Source organism: Trichechus manatus, unplaced genomic scaffold, assembly GCF_000243295.1.
Source record: "Trichechus manatus latirostris isolate Lorelei unplaced genomic scaffold, TriManLat1.0 scaffold00005, whole genome shotgun sequence".
Lineage (NCBI taxonomy): Eukaryota > Metazoa > Chordata > Mammalia > Sirenia > Trichechidae > Trichechus > Trichechus manatus.
This window is the reverse complement of record NW_004443941.1, coordinates 18,481,788-18,505,574: the sequence shown is the minus strand read 5'-3', so window position 1 is coordinate 18,505,574 and position 23,787 is coordinate 18,481,788. Positions and strand designations below refer to the sequence as shown.

General features: G+C 48.9%; 1 protein-coding gene across 1 annotated transcript; it reads left to right on the top strand.

The window, feature by feature from the left end:
- The first annotated feature begins 311 nt into the window (after positions 1-311).
- On the top strand, positions 312-23,219 carry ABCG8 (ATP binding cassette subfamily G member 8). The gene is given in 13 exon segments (XM_023734578.1): positions 312-374; positions 6,393-6,602; positions 7,678-7,834; positions 13,531-13,769; positions 14,661-14,793; positions 14,901-15,170; positions 17,645-17,762; positions 19,350-19,549; positions 19,984-20,060; positions 20,846-21,050; positions 21,053-21,145; positions 22,601-22,707; positions 22,818-23,219. Coding segments are annotated over 13 exon segments (2,274 nt in total).
- Positions 23,220-23,787: the final 568 nt, after the last annotated feature.

Sequence of the window (23,787 nt, the reverse complement as noted above, 5' to 3'; positions counted from 1 at the left end):
AGTCCTCGGCAACTGTCCTGCCTGCTCCACTGTCCTGTCTGGCCTTCCCAGCGTGGCCCTGGGGTTAGGCAACTTACACTATTATCTGATGTACCTTTAGCCAGAGTGTCCTTATCTTGACAGTGGCTGGAATACACCTCGTGTGTTTGTGTGAGGGTTTGTCAGGGAGGAATGCTGGGAGAGGTGGATGGTGGCACAGAGAGGGCCAGAGGCTGGCCGCTCTGGGAAGGAGAAAGAAAGCCCTGGCCAGGGCAGGTAGCAGTTAAGCTTCTTGGGGAGCTGCCACAAAGGGGCAGACACTGCTGGGCCCCATGGCTGAGACTGCCCCAGCCAAGGGAGGGCTGTGGAACGAGGCCACTCCCCAGGATGGCTTGGTGAGTGATGGACATCCCCGCAGCCCTGGAGGGCTGGAGCGGTCAGGCCCTTTCTTCCTTCCCCAGGACCTTTCTGTCCTTACTTGCCCCCAGGACAAGCAGAGTGAGAACTCTGTCTCCCTGGAGTCAAAGGGCTGAGGGGAGCTGATTCAGGGCCGGGGCCTCTGAGGTCACCTCCTACAGGGAAGCAATGTCCTGGTTTGTGACTTTGCCTGATTTAGCTTTGTCCAAATGAGACTGATCACAGAAATGTGGTTGCAAGTACCAAGGACTCTGCTCGTGCCTCCTTTGGCCGAGGGGCTGTCAAGCTCAGAATCCCAGTGGCAGTAAAATGATGAGACAGATGACAGATGGCTGTTGTAGGAACATCAGAACTTAGGCTCAAATTATGGCTACACAGGTAAAAGTAAGATCTGGGGCACGGCTGGAAAGAATAGACCTCAGCCAGGTGGCCAAGAGGTGGAGGTGCAAGTTTCCTCCCTTGGTTATCCTGGGAAATGTTTACTGGAGAAATGGCCTTTGACTGAAATTGAGTTGTGAGGGGGATTTGAAGCAGAAGGCTAAACTGGAAGGGACCCACTATATACACTTACCTCACCCCACCCTCTGTCTTTGCCTGCTGTGGGGAGAAGCTGGGACAGAAAGACATGAATGACTGAGGACTCCACACCCAACAGGGACGGCCAGAGGCCACCTGCGCTGGCCTTGAATCGGTAGGGCTTGACCTCAGCAGGGGCCAAGGACCCCACGTTTCAGTTCTGTAGCCACAGCAAATGACCGTCTCTGCTCTCTGAATACCCCAGGGGCCCAACCCCTGCAAGGAATGACTCCTGTAGCCGTGAGAGCAATGCCTACAGCCTCACGGTGTATAAAGTCAGTGGTGGACACTTTTTGCCTGGAAGGTCTGGCAATTCAGCCACCACAGCTTGGGAGACAAAGGACTGCCCGAATCCAACACCCAGGACTGCGGGCAGATTCTGCCATTTTCGATTTCCTCTTCTCCAATACTGTTACTCAAGATGTCAAGCAGTGTTCTGCCCCTAACATTTGTGGGGCCTGGAACAAGAGGATGTGGGCCACGTGTCATGTCTAGCTATTTAAAAGTTGTAAATCAAACTAAAAAGTTGTTTAATAAAATAATTTCTGATCTCTTACCTTGATATACCTTCCTAACAACCTGGAAGTTGTTGTTGTCAGGAGCCGCCGACTCAATTCCGACTCATAGCGATCCCATGTGACAAAGCAGAACCACTTTGTTCTAGGAACACATCGCCAGGTCTTTCTCCTGCAGAGCTGCTGAGTGGGTTCAAACCACCAACCTTTCGGTTAGCAGCCAAGTGCTTAACCGTTGCTCCATCAACAACCTGGAAGGCCAGGTTTAAATTTAGAAACTGTAGGACTCCTAGGAGTGGTGTAAGGAGCCCTGGTGGCACAGTGGGTAAGCGCTCGGCTGCTAACCGAAAAATGTGGCAGTCTGCCTCCGTGAAGGTTATAGCCTCGGAAACACTGTGGGACAGTTCTACTCTGTCTTGTGGGGTCGCTGTGAGTTGGAATCAAATTGATGGCAATGGGTTTGGCTTTGGTTTTCTTGGAGTGGCACACTAGAGTGTGGTGGCATGGGGAGGTGGCTTCCAGCTCCAGCTCACGGCCTGTCCCCTTATCTGCCCAACCCAGCTTTGTCTTACCACACTCCTGTGTGGGCACCGCAGGCTGCCCTCCCAGATCCCATCCATACCCTCCACAAACAGCCACCTCTCTGGTGCAGTGTGCCTGGTTGGGGGGCACTGTGAGCCCTCAGGAGAATAGACCTGGGAGGAGGCACACGCAGGCCTGGGAGTGGGCTTAGGGCCGTTTGCACAGGGGATTCTGGGGCCTGAAGTACGTGGAGTGGCAAGTGTCCCTGGCCCACAGACTCCTCATCTGTGGCAGTAGCACGGCCAGAGGAGGACGGGAGCTCCTTACAGAGGAGCCTGATGAGCCTTTCTCTGCTCTGCCACTTAATAGCCGTGTGACCTTGAGCAAGTTACTTAACTACTCTGAGCCTCATCTGTGAAACAGGGATTATAGTACTATTTATGTTACAGGTTTTGATGAGGAATGAATGAAATAATGGATATGAAGCAATTAACACAGTGCCTTGTACATATAAGCACTTGATAAATTATTGGTAAATTACAATTATTATTAAGAGAGGTATCCGGGCCTCAGGGCAGAGCCTGCATAAGATCTAGTCTGACGTTCTAGTAAAGGCCCAGGGTCATCCTTTCAGCCAGAAGCCTACGTAGCCACACCAAGACCAGCCGTGTGCCTCTCTGGGGCACATCCTGCTCAGTGCAGAACAAGGAACTTCTGTGCCCCCCGAGTTTCCTTCAGTCTATGGTTCTGACTCAGGAATTTGATCAGAAGTTAATACAAGGAGAAATTACAATGCAGCCCCGCAGGAGCCGAGGTGGTTACCTACAAATAAAGCTGCTTTTGCTTTTTGGGGTGTCATCTGTCAGAAAACCAAGTGATGTTCTGACAGTCATACTGATTAAGATGTCAGCCAAATAGATATTTAAGTCTTTGAAAAATACAGAGAGTTTGTCAAAACCTCAGGAACAGTCTAATAAATCCTTCCTGAGAGCCGAGGAAAATATTTCAGAATGGAGGCATTCCCCGAACCAAGCTTGAGTTCTTTTCTCTGAAAGTTGAGTTGCCTGTGCAGCTCCCCGGAGGCACCATCCTTGGATGGTGCTTGGCGACCTGGGCTGGCCTACGCAGGCCACTTAGCCACAGGGAGTGAGGGAGGCTGCAAGGGAGGCTGCAAGGGAGCCTGGGAGCAGGGAGCCGCCCCTCTCACCTTCCTTGTATCTCAGTCTCCCCTGGCCCTTCCACCTTCTCAAAGCACAGCTTGACCCCTCCACATGCTGCTCCAGACCCCAAAATGTCTAACCTCCCATCCTTGGCAGTTCCCCCACCCCTAAATCTAGCCTGGGAGCTTTTGGCCAGAAAGTAGTGTCTGAGCTAACTCATAAGCTTATACTAAAAAAAAAAACAAAAAAACAACAACAAAATAACAGTTGCTGTTGAGTCTATTCCAATTCATGGCAACCCCGTGCGTGTCTGAGTAGAACAGTGCGCCATAGGGTTTTCAATGGCTGATTTTTCACAAGGAGATTAACCCATAACCCGTTGGCATTTAGTCGATTCTGACTTCTAGCGACCCTATAGGACAGAGTAGAACTGCCCCATAGGGTTTCCAAGGAGCAGCTGGTGGATTCGCACAGCTGACCTTTTGGTGAGCAGGCGTAGCTCTTAACCACTACTCTACCAGGGCTCGATACTCCAACCTTTTGGTTAGCAGCTGAGCACTTAGCCGTCTACAGCACCCAGGGACTTCCATAATCCTATGCTAAGTGACTACTGGCTCTGTATCTCTTCTATGGATATTTTCATTAAAAAACAAGATGCTTGTTAGCCCAAATGAACCTTTGAGAAATGGATAGGATTTGACAGTTTGACAGCAACAAACGGAAAAATTCAGCAGTGTGTGTGATGATGGTGGAAGTGGAGGGTGAGGGCAGGGGCCACTGAGGCAGAGCCCCCCTGACAGAGCGCAGCAACAACCTGAGCTTTTCTTAGTCTTCCCAAGAGCATCGTTCTGCATCTCTGAGGGCGCATACCCTCCAGCCTCCCAAACCCACCCCCCGACCCCCACCTCACTCCTGCTTTGGATGCATTGGCAGCTGAGGGGCCAAGGGGGAGCTAGAAACCTGGGGTCCTGCTCTCTCTGGCTGCTCGCTCTTCCAGTTTGAAGATACATTTTGAAATATTTCAGACAAAGTGGTTTAAAGAATAGTGAACTCCCATGTACCCACGACTGAACTAAATAATCGCCAATAGCTTTGAAGACCCACCCCAGTGCTAACCCCTCTCCTGAATTGATATTTATATATCCCAGGTTTTTCTGTATAATTTTGGGTCTTTCTGGTAATAGTTTGAACATTAAACAGTGTAAGTGGCAATGGTCTGCTGCTTTTCATACTGTCCTGGAGCTCTGGGTGCTATTCACCGTGAGCCTGCGGCAGGCTGTCACCTGACAAGGTGCTGTATTTATTTCTCTCCACCTCCACAGGCCTGGAACGTAGTCGACTCCAAGGACCTCTCATGCTCGCCATTGCAGGTCTGCTTTGACAAACAGACTGTGGGTGTTTCAGCCATGTTGTTTCACATAAGGCATCCCTGGGTGATGCAAACGGTTAACGCTCTCGGGTGCTAACCAAATGTTTAGAGGTTTCAGTCCACCCAAAGGCACCTTGGAAGAAAGGCCTGGCGAGCTACTTCTGAAGAATCAGCCATTGAAAACCCTTTGGAGGACAGTTATGCTCTGACACACATGCGGTCACCATGAAGTTGGAATCAGCTTGATGGCAACTGTTGTTTTTTTTTTTTTAAACTGGTTATTTCATGTAAGGCACATGTGTGTATGTGGACACAGTGAAAAAATACTCTCATCAGATGCTTGTGGTCGGCCTGCCTCTATGTCCTGGCCTGTCTTGCCCTCCATCCTAATCACCTGTCTTTTTCACCTGTGTATCCCAAACTTCAAGGCTGGAGCGTGATGTGGGCTCCCAATAAGTGTTGGGCGCTTGATTGATTGACGGGAGGAAGCATCAGTATGAGAAGTGGCTCTGGTGGAAGGAAGCTGGAGTCAACGGGAACTTGTTGATGAATATACCCACTCCTCACTTATTGACTATCTCTTTATCTAACATTTCACATTTACGACAACAGTAAAAAAGCTACAATCCAACTATTTTGTGCATTAATGACCTACATCTGGCAGTGACGAATGCCAGGGTGCAAGGCAAGAGTAATGCTGGCTGTGATGGTTTAGGTCATGTGTCAACCTGGCTGGACCATGATTCTCAGTGGTTTGGCAGTTATGTAACGATGTAATTTGGCAGTTATGTAACGGTGTAGTCATCCTTCATTTTGGGATCTGATGTGGTCATCCTCCATTTTCACATAATACCAATTTTCACGTAACGATCTGGTCTTTGGAACATAACTATGTCGATAAGTGATGAGTGGGTGTGCACCCTTCTTCCTGTACCACAGAAGCAGAAGAAAAATGGAATGCCCTAGACACTGAAACCTCAGTGGTTGGATTCTCCTTTGTCCAGGCCTCAATGATTTAAAGGATGGGACTGGTAAAATAGAAACTTTCAGCTAAAAATGGAATTCAGATCTGCAGATGGTTAATACCATTTAAAGATATCAGTTGATACCATCGGACACTGATCTGACTGATGTACAGTGAAATCTGTGAGGGCTGGCACTTGACAGGACTGCCTTGTTTTTCTAGGTCTCACAAGTTTTCTGCCTTACTGCTTTTCTATCTCTCCTTTTAGTGGAAAATATTTGAGTTTCCCTTCTCTGTCAGGTTTCTGCCTTACGAAGGTTCTGGCTTTCACAGGTTTTACTGTGCCTTCAAATATACCACCACCCCAATAATAACTACAGCAACGATAACTTAAACATGACGATGACGATGATGATGAGAAGGGACTTCCTCTGAAATCCCTAACCATATTTTCAATGGCTTTGTTGGGCAAAACTCTTCACTGAAATAAGACGTGACTTTTCTCAGGATGGTATCTTCACACATATTGAGAGTTTACTTGTTGATACCTGCTTTCCTGTCAACATGCTGGGTATACAATGCTTGTCATCAGGAAATATTAGCCCAGAGCCAGGGAAGAGAACAGTAAAGTCTGAGGGTTGGCCAGCGCCCAGCTCTGGCCTTCCCAGTGTAGAGGCTCTTTCAGCTCCCTCTAGCCCAGGGCCTGGGGCTCCTCCCCATGGCCTGCTTTGGGCTCTGCCAGCCTGAGGCTGAGGTTCTCTGGGGCCAGGAGCTGTGCTGGGGGAAAGCCCCAGAGCCCTCTCTGTTGAGAAGAAGAGATGCGTCTTCATCTACGATACTATTTTCTAAAGCCCTTGGGCTCCACTGCACAAACCCATCTTGCCAAGTAGGGGCCTCACCCATGCTGCTGCTCTCCCCTGTCTGTCTCCTCCTCCTGTCTTCTCCCATCTCCTCCGCGGCTTCCGGGTGAGCCCCTCGCCTGTCATGTCTCCCAGCAGGACCTCCAGGACAGCTTGTTCTCCTCTGAAAGTGACAATAGCCTGTACTTCACCTACAGTGGCCCATCCAACATCCTAGACGTTCAAGACCTCAGCTACCAGGTAGGGTAACACCTCATTTACAGAGGGCCTAAGCGGGAGGAGCAGGTAGGGAAAGCCAAATAGCTCCCCAAGTGGAAGGGGAGAGTGCCACCTCTCTGAGGGTCTGCTGCCCTGAAGGACAGGGCAGGGACAGAGTCCAGCCCAAGTGGATCTCTCACGTGCTCGGCCAAGCACCGCAGTGACTTCCCTCGCTCATCAGCTGCCCATATTGTAACTGGAGGTTGAGTGGCATAAAAAGAGAATGGGACCCTTGTTAAAATGTAAAGCAAATGTGTGAACCTATGGGAAAAAAATCTCTGTAATTCTTTTTTAACTTTATATTTTGAAATAATCTTAGGCTTTTGGAAAAGATGCCAAAATAGCACAGAGAGCTCCCGTATACCATTTTCCTCGCTTCTGCTAATGCTAACATCTTGCATAGACAGTGCAATTATCAAAACTAAGAAATTTACAATGGTACTAACTTAGTTAATGGTATCACCTAAGCTACAGACTTTATTTAGATTTCGCCAGCTTTTCTGTCATTTTTTAAATTGTACAATGTACTGTCCCTGGAGCTAACAAAATATCCAGAGCTAAAGGACCACTGGTCTTGCAAAGGCTGTGTGACCTTAAGCAAGTTACTTAATTACTCTGAGCCTCACTGTAAAACAGGGATTTTAGTAGAACTTATGTTACAAGTTTGCAATGAGGATTGAATGAGATAGTAGATGTGAAGCAATTAACACTGTGCCTTGTACATAATAAGCACGTGATAAATTATTAGTAAATTACAATTATCATTAGATGAAGATGCAGTTTTGCTTTAGATTGCATTTTTATTTTTGTTCTGCTATTGCATGTGCTTTCCATTGCCCCTTGTCTTCAGACTTGGAAACGGCAGCTTCAGGTTCTCAGCATGGATGGTTCAACCTTCACATTTGGTAGGACCTGGGTGAAGGGGTCCCTGCTGTGTATTGGTAGGGAGATGTCCCCTGTGGAGAGGGACCATGTTGGGCACAGAGGAGCTGGACAGGTTGCTGAAGGCCTCTGGTCTATTCATCTCTTTGAGGACCCTTATGCTGTCTCCCCACAGGTGAACATGGCCTCCCAGCTGCCTTGGTTTGAGAATCTGGCTCGGTTAAAGATGCCTTGGAAGTTACACGACAGCCAGGACTCCTGTGAGCTGGGCATCCAGAACCTGAGCTTCAAAGTGAGAAGTGGGCAGATGCTGGCCATCATAGGGAGCTCAGGTACACTACAGGCAAATGGCAAGGCAATGGTCTCCCTCTTTCCTGGGATGCAGAATGTGCCCTTGGACAAATGGCTGCTTCTTACAGAACACTATGCTGACTTATGGAATAATATAGCAGAGTGGTTGAGAGCACAGGTTCTGGGTCAGACAGCCCTGGGTTCAAATCCCAGCTCCTCCATTTACTAGCTCTTAGGTAGTTGCTGTTATTATGCTAGAGGGTCAGGAGTGTCCTCTTGTCCACCTGAAGCTGCAGGTCTTTAGGTAACTTCTGTGTTGAGATAAGGCAAAAGCTGTTCCCAAGATCAGGCAGTTTTGAACTGAATGTTCTTTTTAGGGGACCCCTCTAGCCACAGGGACAGAGTCCCCAATGCGCAAACTTGGAATGGGCTTACTTGTGCTTACTTACTTACCTGTAGTGCAGGAATTTCCCGTTTGTCACCACATCAAAGATGTGAAATCCATGTGAAACTATGCACTACAGATTAGTAAGTAAACACAATTAAGCCTGTGTGTACCTTGCTTACTGGTTAATCTGCCCTTGTCCAGCCATGAGGGGCACTCATTCAGATCGCTCCCTCCACAGATTCCTGGTTATGGCCAGACAGTGGAGAGGTACAGCCATCACCGCAACTCTCTCTTCTCAGACAGCCCCTCCAGTTTTACAGCGACCTTCACCTATTTGCAAAGATGCAGATTCTTGAAGTGTCTCAGATAGTCACTTCCACAGGCCAAATTTTAAATTACAGAACGTCAGAGCTGAAAGGGGAGCTTGAAGAACAGAGTACAGTCTCTTCTTTTTATTTCACCTTTCTTCCCTCTACCAATTTGGAAGTTATCCTCTCTATTTTATTCTTTCTGTGTTTACCATTTTCAACATGCACACTGTCATCTAAAGCCAACTGATACCCCTGTAATCTACCAGAAAAATAAAAGAACCCAAGGATGCTTCCCCACAAAGCACACTCTTCCTTCTTTCATGTAATTGTTTGAAATTTTTAAATTCTCCTTGCTTTTCTTTTCAGCCCCACCAATGAACTATTATTATCGTAATTATTTTATACCACCACCGTTTGTTTAAATTTACTTTTATAGTTACCAATTTTTTTTTTAGTCATCATTCCTTCTATTATTCAGCCTATCTCTCTGAATTTAATTTCTCTCTTCTTGAGATACAACCTTCAGAAATGTAAGGGTCTGCTAGTGGTAAACTGTTTTTATTTCGTTGAAAATGTCTTTATTTTACTAGCTTTTGAATGACGGTTCATCTGGGTGTACAATTCTAGGCTGACATTTATTTTTGCTCAGCACTTTGAAGGCATTATTCCAGTGTCTCTTGGACTTCTTTGATGGTTATGAGAAGTCTGTTACCAGTCTAATTTTTCCTTTGTAGAAATCTGTTTTGTTTTGTGTTCTCTCTGACTGATTTTAAGATCCTCTTTTTGTCTTTGTTTTTTGCAGTTCACTTTGATGTGCCTAGGGGTGAATTTATTTTTATTCATCTTTTTTAGGATTTATTGGCATTCCTGATTCTGAGAATTCGTACTTTTTATCAGTGCTAGAAAAATTTTAGCTATTGTCTCTTCAAACATTGTCTTCCCCATTCTTTTTATTATTTCCATCTGGAAATCATATAAGATATACTCTAGTCCTTTTGATTCTATCCTCTTTGTTAACTTCTCTTCCACATTTTCAGTCTCCTTGCCTTTATGCTAATTCTTAGTAACTTCTTCAGATCTATTGTCCAGTTCATTCTTTCTTCACTTGTGTCTAATTTGCTGTTTAGTTGGTTTATTTTACTTTTTAATTTAATAAAATTTAATCTCTAAAAATTCTACTTGGTTCCTTTTCAAATGTGCCTGGTCTTTTTTTTTTTTTTTTTTTTTTTAATAATCATATATTGCTCCTTGCTCATGCTATTTTTATTTCCTTAAATATTTTTAATATAAAGGTTTTAGATTTTGTATTATAATTACACTATTTAAAGACTCGGGGGGTCTATTTCTACCATATGTTGTTTTTGCTGACACTTGCTTATGATGGCTTGGCACCTCATGTATTTTGTAATTTTGGGATGTGCACTCATATTCAGCTGAGCTTCTTCCATGGGAATTCTGTGTAGTCTTGGTTGAGGATACAGCTTTCAACTGAAGATTTGTGTTTGCCTCTGCCAAGGTTCCTAGTGCACTATTTTCATTCTGTAGTTTAAGCTGTCCTGGGACACACAGACAATGTGAGCTCAAACTCCAGATCCATGTGCAAATGGGCCCAGGGTGATGCGTTCTCAACGGAGACTTCTTTTTTCCCACCCACAGCTCGGCCCAAGACTAAGTTTCCTTGTTGTTCCTTTGATTGTGGGCTGCGGTTTAACCTAGTTTATCCTTTCATGGAGCGTTCATGTCAATGATCTTGCTTTGTTGGTGGTCTCAGTTTCATCTCTTCATCTTGGATCCAAGACTTAGTTCTTTGTTTATATGCAGCTATTTAAAGCTGTGTCTTAGGGCTAAAACAATTAGAAAAGGCAGCTTCAGTCCTATTACCCATTTGCCACTTTATTTTTTCAGGATTTTTTCCCTTTATTTTTAGCCCTTGGGAGTTTCTCTAACTTTCTTACAACTTAGCTATGCATTTGAAAATATGTTTGTAATATTTTATCCAGCATTTTTAGAGAAGGGTTTTCAACTTATCTAGTCCTCAATATTTCTAGAGTGTCCCCTTGCCACCACACACACACACATACACACACCTGCACATACCAACACACACACACATACACACACCTGCACATACCAACACACACATACACACCACACTCACATAATACACATACACGCACACACATACACACACCACACACATACATACACATACACACACCTACACACACCACACACATACATACACATACACACACATACACACACCACACACATACATACACATACACACACCTACACACACCACACACATACATACACATACACACACACACACAAACACACAGCTTCCTTTGACAAATGAGGATGCTGAAGCCTAGAGAAGTTGAGTGGTTACCTACGGACATACATTTAATGCAGAACTAGAATTGGAAATTTAGCCTCCTGATTGTCAGATTAAGATGTTCCGTGCTGTGACACCCTTACGTAGTCTTAGAGAGAGCACTTTTTACCTTTTAATTAATCATTTCCAGAGGTAGAGATCACTCAATTTCTTATACACCTGTTCCCAAATTTTAATCTTCTGATAGAGAAATTCTGTTGTCTAACCAAAGATCAAGTGGGATAATGTGTGTGAATGCACTTTGTAACTATAATAGCTTCATAAACACAAGTCACTGAGCCCCTCCCACTTCTGGCCCTGCCTCAGCAATTGTGACTTAAAATCTCCTTCATAGGCCAATTTTATTTTTGTTTCTAACTCCTGCTATCTTGTTTTGAGAAATTTTTCTTTTCTTCATGAATTGAGTGTATAGGGGACACCTGGGACCTTACCAGGCACTTCTGCAAAGCTTCAGTCCTCCTGGTTAATACTTGCTACCTTCAACACTGTAGCTATTAGTATCCCTGGTTTAAGGTTGAGGAAAGTCAACTTCAAAGCAGGAATTACACTGAGTAGTCCCCATGTTTTTTGACTCCAGATTCAGCGTTTTTTAGCTTCAGCTTTACTTGGCTGAGATTATTAAAATTGTTTCTCAGAAAGTTTTATCCATTATGCTTCCTGGGTCTTTTGCTCCTCTCTCTCTCTCTCTCTCTCTCTCACACACACACACACACACATACACACACACAAGAATAAAAATAAATAAAAAATAGCCCCAGGCATTTTAGCTTATTCTACAGAATAAGGATTCCAGAGGTGTTTTCCAGTGAGGAAATTTACTGATTTGGAGATTCAGGCTCTTACTTAGGGTCTTGACTGTCCGTGGATGTATTATCCTAGTTCATACGGGGTCTACTCAAATGCGCAAGGCATCCTTCTCTGGAAAAGCCACCGACTTTCTCTCCCAAAGTTTTTTTTTTTTAGGAAATGTGGGTTCCTGGGTTCCTGCTCTCTCACTGGGAATCCAGACATGTTTGCAAAGTCTGCTGCATTCCCGGAGCCTGGACCTGATGAGTCTGAGCAGGGAGCAGGCTCAAAGCCCCCTTCCCAGTTTCTCCCTGGCTGTTAAGCTCCACCAAAGTTCTAAGGAACCTCACTGAGATGCCCAGGAGCCAGCTGCAGGTCCTCTCTGAGAGCCTCTGGTTGGCCAGAGAAGGATCTCGTGGGGAGGTTTCTAGTTTCTTGGGGGCTTTTGGTTTTGTGCCAGGCTGGCTCTATGGGGACCGTGGGGCTGCCTGCAGGTGGCACATGGCTAGGAGGAGTCATTCTGAGCTGTGTGCTGTGTATTGGCACTCTCCTTGTTCGAAAACAACTTGGAAAATGAGCCTACTGCTCTCCATAAGGAATACACGGTAAAGAAACCAAAATCCCACTGGGGGGACTATACAAAGCTCATTCCCAGCTGGTTTGTAGGAAGGGATTCTCAGAGCCTGACCCCAATTCACATTACAAATTAAAAAGCCGTCAACAAAAGGAAAGGGCTGACGATGGGCCTCATGGAATAAATGCTTTGGGAAGGGACATCCAATTTGATGCTTTCTTTCCCAAACTGACAGCAACCGATACGTCATTCAGAAGTGAATGGCACTAGCCAGCAGCAGATTATCCAATAGGTAAGGTAAGCATGGTGCTTACCTTGCTTACCACATGGTCTGTACTGAACAATTTCACATTTTTTTTCACCACATCAAAGATTCTGCTTCTCGGTATGGCTGACATCTGTCTCTCTCACAACCCCACAGCACCTTCCTATAGAATCAAAGCCTCTTTTCACATTTACAATCCCTGACAGGGACGGATGACCCCAATGTGGTGAAACCTATGTGAAACTGGTCACTACAAATTAGTAAGTAAGCACAAGTAAGCCCGTGCTTACCTTTCGTACTGGGTCATTCACCCCTGGTGTTAACCAATTTTTAGAGAGAGAGTAAAAAGCACCACCGAGAAAAATGAGACAAGAAGGGTGCAGGGAAATTCAGAGCGTATATGTACACTGTGCTGTAGTTTAAAAATCATTTCCACATATATTGTTTCTTTTTTCCTTCCCCCTCCCTTATCTCTCAAAATAGGTTCTGGTTTTGCGTTTTTTAAAGGCATCCAATTAATGCTCCAAATTAATCCTTCCCACAAAGCCAGCTTCTGAGCCAAACGATGTTGAGTGATGAGACGTTCCTGGCATGTTTGCCAGCCAAAAATAGTTTTGCTTCACAGTGCAGTTAACGTAGCCTTGCTGGGGGAGAGAGGGCGTTGGTGAGAGGCGGGCTGGGGAAGGCTCCAGGCTCAGGCAGGCCTGCGGCGGTCAGGCCTCCAGCTCGTCTCCCTCATGCAGCCACCAGCTGCCCTGGCCTGAGCCCCCAGCACCAAGGTACCCCCAGCCTCCACAGATGCTCATGGTGGCTGCAGGGAAAAGCCTGGAGCTCCAGTGGATTTGCTGGGGCTGCCCCATCCAGGCCTGGGAGCCCTGCCACTGTGCCTAGGGCTGGTCCCTTCTGCAAGGACAGAGCTGTCCAGGGTGGCCGGAGAATTACAGGGAGTGGTGGCTCCCAAGCTGGCCCCACAAAAGCTCTGCTCTCAGGAATGTCCCTGGTGGCTTCGCAGGCTGCGGGATGGCCTCCTTGGTGGACATGATCACCGGCCGAGGCTGTGGTGGCAGGATCCAGTCGGGCCAGATCTGGATCAACGGGAAGCCTAGCGCACCGCAGGTGGTAAGGAAGTGTGTGGCCCATGTGCGCCAGCACGGCCAGCTGCTGCCCAACCTGACCGTCCGCGAGACCCTGGGCTTGGTCGCCCAGCTTCACCTGCCCAGAACTTTCTCCCAGGCCCAGCGTGACAAAAGGGTAACTCCCTGACCCCAGGGGCGACCCTCGAGGTCCAAGAAGCCATGGTCTCCTTCCCCCTCGCTACCCTGCCAGAACCCAGCCACAGGTGGAGTCTAACAAGCTGGCTCACCACTGTCTGCCCCAAACGCCCCCCCAGTCTTGCCGTGCTCTTTCGTGCTCCTTTGGGGCCCCTCAGCCATCTCTGCCTCGCACACTGTCTCTCACACACTTGTCAGATTTGTGTATTTGTCTGTTGGCTTATTTTCTGAGCTTCCATATGGGCAGGGATCCCAATTGTCTTGTCCCCGGCACATGGCCGCGTCCCCAACACATGCCATTGTGCCCAGCATACAGAAGCTGCTCAGCATCTGTGGAAAGGGTCAGGGGGATGAACATCACAGCAGGAGCTATCCTCATTCACTTTAAAACCCAGCCAAAGGAGATGACATCTTTAATTTGTGTCAAAATATTTCCAGCCCTGGGAAAAAACCAAACCTGTTGCTGTCGAGTCAGTTCCAACTCGTGGTGACCCCATGTGATAGAGTAGTACTGACTGCCCCATAGGGTTTTCTGGCTGTAATCTTTATGGAAGCAGATGGCCAGGCCTTTCTTCCAAGGCACTGCTGGGTGGATCTGAACCAGTAACCTTTTGTTAGTAGTTGAGTGTCACCTGTTGCGTCACCTAGAGACCTTCCAGCCCTGGGCCAAAAACCAAACCCATTGCCGTTGAGTTGATTCTGACTCATAGCGACCCTACAGGACAAAGTAGAACTGCCCCATAGGATTTCCAATGAGTGGCAGGTGGATTCAAACTGCCCACCTTTTAGTTAGCAGCTGAGCTCTTAACCACTACACCACAGGGCTCCCTGGAGGTGACGCCTAAAGCCCTCGGCTCTCTCCTGCCTCCAGGTGGAAGATGTAATCGCGGAGCTGCGGCTGCGGCAGTGCGCTGACACATGCGTGGGCAACGCCTACGTGCGAGGGGTGTCGGGGGGCGAACGGAAGAGAATCAGCATCGGGGTGCAGCTTCTGTGGAACCCAGGTGAGAGCCGTGAGGCCAGTGGGGAAATGAGGGACCAGCGTTGTGCACCTTGGCCTGGTCCGGCCAGCGTGCTACTGACCCACAAGGCTCCTCTCTCTGTCGGAAAGGCATCCTCATTCTGGACGAGCCGACCTCAGGACTCGACAGCTTCATGGCCCACAACCTGGTGAGGACCTTGTCCAGGCTGGCCAAAGGCAACAGGCTGGTGCTTATCTCCCTTCACCAGCCCGGGTCGGACATCTTCCGGCTGTTTGATCTGATCCTCCTGATGACATCTGGCACCCCTATCTACTTGGGGGCAGCTCAGCACATGGTCCAGTATTTCACAGAGATCGGCCACCCTTGTCCTCGCTACAGCAACCCTGCTGACTTCTATGGTGAGCCATGATGCCAGAGGTGCAGGTACACAGGGGCTCCCCACAGGCCCAAGCACTGCCAGAGCTGAGTGAAAAGATCCCGGAGAGAAGCTTGCAGAGGCTTCAGGAGAGGGGAACCAGGACGTAGGCCATGGATTTGTTTGCCAATTATCAGATGCCAGATATAAGGACTTGCAAAGAGCAGCTTCTGACGAACAGCCACACTTCTGCACACATGAGAGAAAAAAGTTCTGGGCATTCCAGAGACTGGAGGGGATAGAATTCAAGAGGGTTTCGTTCAATTTCTAGAATGTGACCTTGTTCGGGCTCTGTAGGGAAATTTAGGGAATTTGAGGTCAGGAAGCCATGATGAAATCTTAAAACCGGGCCGTGGTGCTCCCAGTGGAGGCAGGGAACCTGAAGGTTCTGGGGGCGAGGGGGTGCAGGTGTGGGCCAGCTCAGGGCCTGTTGGTGGCCTTGGCCAGTGAATCTCTAGATCTGAAAATTGCTCAGCTCAGCTCTGCCCGTGTCCTCAGCATACGGCCCTTAGGGCAGCATGAGCCTCTCCCCGCATTCCTGGGGGGACAGTAGCCTTCCCGGGCACCCACTGTGGACCCTGGGTGCTGAGGGTTGATGTGGCTGCCCAACTGGTGGCACAGTTGTACCAGGGCCCACAGGCCACCTGACCCCTGGCCTTGACACACTGGCCAAGGTGGTCAAGGAGCCCAAGCTTCCTCTCAGGATGGCAAGGCGCAGTAAGGACCTCACCAGTAAGCAAGCGGACAGGACCATTCACCTGAGGACCAGGAATGCCAAGCTCCAGAGAGTCTCCTGTTTGACCCTCCCAGCCCTGCCAGGTCAGGGTCATCTCCCTCTTTAGAGATCAGATCGGAGCCCAAAGTGCTAAACAGTGTGCCTCCCTTGGCAGAGTTGTAGGGTGCAGAACTAGGACCCCTACCTGGGGTGTCTGTCCCACCCCTGGCCCCTGGCCCTTCTCCCATGCCCTCCTCACCAGCATTCCAAGCCATCCTCCATCCATCCCCCAGGAGGACGGGCTAGTCTGTCCAGGCGGCAGCTCTCACCCTGTGCACTCACACCACCTGGGTGAACTCACATAGCCGTCACCCTCCCTCCCTGCGGTCAGGTGCTCTCCTCGTTTCCTGCTAACATGTTGTCCTCAATCCATCTGTTACATCTGGAGATAAGGGGGCAGAGTGCATACGCCAACCTGGCCGCCAGGAAGAGATCGGAAATAACTCTAGAGAGGGGTTAAGAGAAGTCAAACACCCGTAATGCCCGCATCAGTGACGGTTGTCAAGTTGACTCTGACTCATGGCAACCCCATGTGTGTCAGAGTAGAACTGTGCTCCACATATTTTCAATGGCTGATTTTTCTGAGGTAGATCGCCAGGCCTTTCTTCTGAGGCACTTCTGGGTGGATTCAAACCTCCAGCCTTTCAGTTAGCAGCCCAGTGCATTAACGAGTTTGGCCACCCACCTACTCCTAAATACCCATAGCTGAATCTGGCATTCTGATCTGCAGCCCCTCACGCTGGGGCGGGGTGGGGGGCCATGCCCCAGTTTATAAGACCCCTCCTAGATAGATTTGTTTTGAGATGTGTTGTGAAATGGGAAGAGGGAACAGGAGAAAGGCTAAGGGATAACCCCCAGCCAGTCCAGGCTCTGCAGAAGGAATGGAGCGACGGAAGCCCCTGCGGGCTTAGAAGGCCCTGGCTGCACCGGGCGGAGTTTGCGGGGTTTGCCTTTTCCAGCAGCGTGGGGCTCTAGAGGTTGAACAGACGTCCCGGGAGAGCCGGGGCTGGGGCTGGAGCCTCTCCCGGGATCTCAGGGTGTGCCGTTCTGCAGCAGGTCTGCTGGCTCCTCCCACCGCCCCACCCTTACACGCAGCGGCTGGCTAGGGGGCAGGGAGAACTCTACTTACAAGAGGCGGGGCCTGGCACCCTTTGGCCAACACCTGCTCCCCTTTGGGCAGGCTGCTTGGGAAGCCAAATCGCTATCAGCCAAATTGGTAACTTACAATGAGAAGCAGAAGTGCCCAGGAGCCCCTGACCAGCCCACTTTCTCCCCGGACACAGGCCTACCTGGGAGGCCGGGCCTCGCCTTCCTGGACAGCTGGAGTTGGAGCCTGGGGTGACTGTGCCGTGGTCTCTGGCTCTGAAGGTCCGATGCCTCCTGTTGAGTTCTGCCCTGTCCCAGGAGTGCCTCCAGACCGAGCCTGGTGGTGATCCTTGGGGGCAGGCCAGAGCCACCAGGGCCTCGCTGTCCCCACCTCTGGTCCATGGCCCTGCGCCTGGCACGCTGTACACGTGGTCAGGCCTGGCAGGGCAGGCAGCCGCGAGGGTCCAGTAGCCTCTGAAAGGCGCTCTGCCTCTGCACTGACCCTTATTTCCCGTTCACCGGGGAAGGTGGGGAGCAGGCCCTGAGCCCCTGATGCCGGGGAAGGGCCGTTCACGCCGCGCATCCTCTGCCTACAGTGGACTTGACCAGCATTGACAGGCGCAGCAGAGAGCAGGAGGTGGCCACCAGGGAGAAGGCTCGGTCACTGGCAGCCTTGTTTCTAGAAAAAGTGTGTGAATTTGATGACTTTCTGTGGAGAGGAGGGACATAGGACCTGGGCGCAGGCCCTTGTGCGGACAGATAAGGCGGCTGGGCGCTTAGGGCGTGGGCACCCTGCTGACAGGGCTGCCAGTGACCTGTCCCACCCTCTGCCTCCCACAGCCCTGCCTGCCAGAGGGACCCCAACCACCTCCCGAGGCCCACGGACACCCAGCTGCCTGGGGCGGCCCAGCAGTTTGCCACACTGATCTGGTAATTGGCTGCCATTTCATTTCCCTTCAAGAAAGTCTTTGCTTATCAAATTAAGCCCTTGGTGTCTAAAGAGAATTTGAAAGCGGAAGACGTAGAATTCTCTGAAAAAAACAGCATCACTGAGACCAGCTCCAGCCCCCAGCGTGATCCAGAGCCGCCAGTACCCCCAGTCCTCTTACTTTTATTCTTTAAATGAAATAAAAATATCTTCACTGGCCGGATGACCGTGGAAATAACACAAGATCGTTGTGAAAAATTCAGATAATTCAAACTCAAGTGGAAAAAGGAGGTCCCCTGTCATACCAGCCCCCGGAGAAAACCAGAGCCAACTGTTCGGTGTGTGTCTTTCTAGAAATCTTTATGCACATAAACATTTTAACACACAGGTGGGATCATACTCTGCATACTGTTATGACTAGTTTTTTCTCTCCCCTTCCCCCCCCCACTTAGAATCGCGCCTGTACCTCTCACCTGGCTTGTCTTCCTCATCCTTCTTAATAACTGGCATTTAACAGTGTGGCTCTAGTCATAATTCATTTACCGGTTAAAAAAATTATTTTGTTGTGGCAAAATATACGTAACAAAACATTTGCCATTTTAACCATTTTTAAGTCTAAAATTCAGTGACATTCTGCTGTGTTGTGTGATCATCCCTGGTATCTATTTCCAAACGTTTTTCATCACCCCAAACAGAAACTCAGTGCCCCTCAAGCATAACTCCCTATTCTCCTTCCCCTCAGCCTCTGCTAACCACTAACAAACTTTGATCTCTATACACCTGCCTATTCTAGATATTTCATTTAAGTGGGATCATACAATATTTGTCTTTTTGTTCTGACTGACTTCACTCAGCATGTTATCAAGGTTCATCCATGTTGGAGCATGGACCAGGACGTCATTTCTTTTTATGGCTGAGTAATATTCCATTGTATATTCCAAACCACGTTGTGTTTATCCATTCATCTGTTGATGGACACTTGGGTTGTTTCTACCTTTTGGCTACTGTGACCATTAAGTCCATTTTGATGGACATTCAGATTATTTCCTGGCTGTTGCTATTACAAGCAACGCTACATCCTTGTCCATACATCTTTGTGCATCTGATTGATTGTGTCCTTAGGATAATTTCTTTAAATTGCAAGGCTGTTACATTGATGATAAAAATAATAACCATTTGTTGAGTACCTATTCTCTGGAGTAGATGCTTTTATCAATGATTTCATTTAATCCTCACAGTGACTCTGAGGCAGGTATTACCATCTCATTTTACAGATGAAAAAATTGAGGCGTACAGAGAGTAAGTGACTTTCCCAAGGCCACCAAGGCTGTTTTGTATTTTTCCCTTGGCATCTCTTTCTTTTATCTTTCAAGTCGTCAGATTTCTAACGACTTCCGAGACCTGCCAACCCTTCTCATCCACGGGATGGAGGCCTGTCTGATGTCCCTGATCATTGGGTTTCTGTTTTACGGCCACGGGGGCATCCAGCTCTCCTTCACGGACACTGCGGCCCTCTTGTTCATGATCGGTGCTCTCATCCCTTTCAGTATGATCCTGGATGTCATCACCAAGTGTAAGTGTCACCCGAGCAGAGACAGGGCATCACCACCCTCCAAGCTGATCCAAGGCCCATGTGTTCCTCTGAGCTCCAGGACGAGCCTTTGAGGAAGAAATTCATCATGATTGTGAAACAAAAGACGATAAATGTTTCAAAGTTTGCACACTAATATTAGTATACAAATGAAAGCAAATTACCAATGAGTCTTAGCCAATCCTAGTAGTGGTGTACTTGCTAGCAACATACAAGTCACAGAATAGCAAAATGTACAGGGCTTTCCCTGACATGACTTGTCTGACCAGACATCTAAACTAGGATGGTGTTACTGGGCCTATTTTCTAAAAATGTAACAAATACAACATAACTATTTTTAGTTGTATGAAGAAGGACTCAAAAACTGTAAGTTAATTTTACTTCTTCATTCTCTTCTCTTTTTCACCCCATCTCAGGTCACTCGGAGAGGGCAATGCTTTACTACGAGCTAGAGGAAGGGCTGTACACCGCAGGTCCTTATTTCTTTGCCAAGGTGACTGGTCAGGGCTGAGAGTCAGTGGCCACCTGGGGTGAGGGGTGAGGGCGGAGCGAGCATCCCTGCATTGCACAGAAACTACAGGGAAGCGGTTAGCTGACGCAGTAGGCAGAACACAGGGACAGGCCATCCCCACAGGGCCCCCGTGCTCCGTGCAGCTTTCACCAGCCATGCTGACTCCTTGTAGCAAACAGCTCCAAACTGCCCCAGGGGAAGCCAGGGTGTGTGCAGAGGAAGCTGGCCTGAGAACAAGACATCCCATCCACCATGTCCTTCTGCGACAGTCTGATCACCAAGAGCAGGGAACGTTGGCATCCTTGGGGGTTGCTACCTCTAAACATAGGTGTCCCTGGATGGTGCAAACAGTTAAGTTCTTGACTATTAGCCAAAAGGCTGGTGATTTGACCCCACCCAGAGGTGCAGTGGTTAAGCATTCATCTGCTAACCAGAAGGCTGGCAGTTCGCATCCACCAGGCGCTCCTTGGAAACCCTGTGGGGCAGTTCTACTCTGTCCTATAGGGTCCCTATGAGTCGGGAATCACCCGATGGCAACAGATTTGGTTTTGGTCAGAGGCTCCTCGGAAGACAGGCCTGATGATCTGCTTCCAAAAGGTCACAGCCTTGAAAACCCTATGGTGCACAGTTCTGTTCTGCACACGTGGGGTCACCAGGAGTCGGAATCGACTCAACGGCAACTAACAACAAGAAACCTTGAAGGGTTTTAAAAATAAAGGTAAGTGAAGGCGCTGGCTCCGTGTCCTGGCAGGCGCTGTTCTTTGCAGATCCTGGGGGAGCTTCCGGAACACTGCGTCTACATCTTCATCTATGGGATGCCCACCTACTGGCTGGCCAACCTGCAGCCGAGCCCGGAGCCCTTCCTGCTGCACTTCCTGCTGTTGTGGCTGGTGGGCTTCTGCTGCAGGGCCATGGCCCTCTGCGCTGCAGCCCTGCTCCCCGCCTTCCATATGTCCTCCTTCTTTGGCAACGCTGCTACAACTCCTGCTACCTCACTGGGAGCTTTATGATAAACTTGGAAAATCTGTGGACAGGTGAGGCCTGCTTGCCCTTGTTGACTAAGCTTTGTTAGCTCTTATGTGGCCGGATGAAGCCTGCTTTCGTCTGGAGATGAAAGCCTATCATTTGGATTCCAACTGAGGCTGGCCCTGAGCACTGTCCTGTCCAGCTATCCTGTGTGCCCTGGGAATGTCTCCATTAGGAGGTGCAGATGACACCTTCTCGTATCCCACGGCTGACACTTGGAAGTAGCCTTGGACGCTCTTACTCCCCCAGTCTCCACTTTTAACAGCAAGCCAGGTCAATTCTACCTCCCACCAGTAACCAATTGCCATCAAGTCAATTCTGACTCGTGGCGACCACATGTATGTCAGGGTAGAACTGTGCTCCGTTAGGTTTTCTATGGCTGATTTTTCACAAGTAGATCATCAGGCCTTTCTTCTTGCGCCTCTGGGTGGACTTGAACTGCCAACCGTTCAGTTAGCAGCCGAGTGCATTAATTGTTTACATCACCCAGGTCCTCCTTCTGCCTTCTAAGTCTTTCTGAAATGTCCCCTTGTTCCATCTCCCAGCCCTGGCCCCTATCACCTGATCCTGGGCTGATGCAGCAGTCTGGTGTTTGTGACTCTGGTCCCCCACTTCCCTCTTAGCTCTCACCCCAGGCAGCGGACCTTCTAGGGTGCAAATCCATGTAACTGCCTTGTTCCAACCCTCCCGGGGCTGCTCATTCCCTGCGGACTCAACCCAGCTCTCTGAAGCCCCCAGTACACTCCGCCCTCTCAGCTCCGAGGCTGCATCTGGCTCATCTCTGCTGTCGTCAGTTGTCATCAAGTCCATTCCAACTCATGGCGCCCCCCTGTGTGCAGAGTAGAACTGCTCCGTAGGGTTTTCAAGGCTGTGACCTTTCAGACGCAGATCACCAGGCCTGTCTTCCGAGGCACCTCTGGGTGCGTTTGAACCACCAAACTTGCGGCTGGTAGTCGGCTTAGCCATTTGCACCACCCTGGGACTCCTGGCCCTTCTCTAAGGGCATGTGTTCCCCACATTGTCTGCTGTGAGCCCCTACTCACCTCTCTTCTGCAAGGCCTTTCCTGACTACCCTGGGGAGGGTTTGTTGCTTCCCCACCCTGTCCCACCATGATACCTCCACAGGAGGCAGAGCACAGACTTCAGAACCTCTGGTGTGGGGCTGCCAAGTCTCCACGGCCCGTAGCTCTGTGCAGAGAGCTCGTGCAGGCTGCTGGTAGATGAAGGCTCAGTACAGCTCGTGGAACAAACGTGTGGGTGACCCCTCAGTCCCATCCCAGTGCCCCAAGTCGGCCCTCCTGTGCCCTTGTGCCTTTGTTCTCTCTCGCCTCTCCCTGTTTTCCCTGGTTCAGAGCCACCATACCCTCTCTCAGGGGCGCCTCAGCCACCATGGACACGTACACTCCCAGGGAGCAGGCTGTGCCCTTGTGCAGGTGCGTCAGGTCATGTGACTAATGTGGCTTTCACTGTCTCCACTGCCTGCGTGGATTTCAAAGTGTCCTTCCTCTGGTGATGCTTTGAAGGGCTGATGCAGATTCACTTTAACGGACGAGCTTATTACATGCAGGTCGGCAACCTCACCATCTCCATCCCAGGAGACAGAGTAAGTAGTGAAGGAGCCTCAGATTTTAACCCAAGTTTCTTTTTCACAAAAACGGATGAACATCCAACTGAATGTTACTTAATGAGCTCACTGAGTGTTTGTGCCTCCAGATTGTCGATGACATGGACCTGAACTCGCAACCCCTCTACGCCATCTACCTCATCCTCATCAGCATCAGCATCAGCTTCATCATCCTGTACTATGTGTCCTTAAGGTTCAACAAACAGAAATCGAGACAAGATTGGTGTTACATGCCCAGAATCCTGCCCTCTGATGGGGGACTTGAGCAAACCCTCCAACTGCACTCCCTTCTTCCCAAGGAGCCCCTTCCTGGGACAGTGAGGACAATGATGATACAGATGCTCAGCTACATCCGGCCACAGGGCTGCAGTGGCACAGGTTGGCCACAGGATGGCAGTAGAATAAAGACAGTCGAAAGGGATTTCTGCTCACTGGCCGGAGCTTGCGATTACTGGGAACATGAAAACCTGTGGCACCTACAGCGTTGCTAATTTATTTCTTTTTGATATGTATTTATATAGACAATTCAGTGCAGAATGGGAGAAAACTGTGCAAGAATTGAGTAGCTAGGCTATGCAGGAATAGGTAGGACCCAGAGGGAACAATAACATAATTAGCAAAAGATTTGGCCTCATCTTCCAGGGTCCCCAAATCTGTGTGTTAAGCTGCTCTCAGTATAGAAGGTAGTCTTCTAAAACATAACGGCGAGATGCCATCCCTTCTTTTTGTGTGGAGTAATGGGATCCAAAAACCAAACTGAAAGAATTTAAATTTATTGAGCATCTACTCTGCTCCAGGTACAAAGCAAAACACTTCAGTGGATGACACGTTCAACTCCCAATACAATGTTTGAGATAGGCAGATCCTGTTTTACAGATGAGGAAACTGAGGTACAGAAAAATTCAGTTTGCTAAGGTCACACAGCTAGTACGTGGTGGAGACATGTAAGGGTCAGAAAAACCTCTGGGGTCTTCAGGAGTTGGAGGGTGGAAGGCAAGGCCTGAGCCACTGCCTACATGGCCCCTGCAAGGCTTGGGTACCCAGGAAGACTCCTGGAGA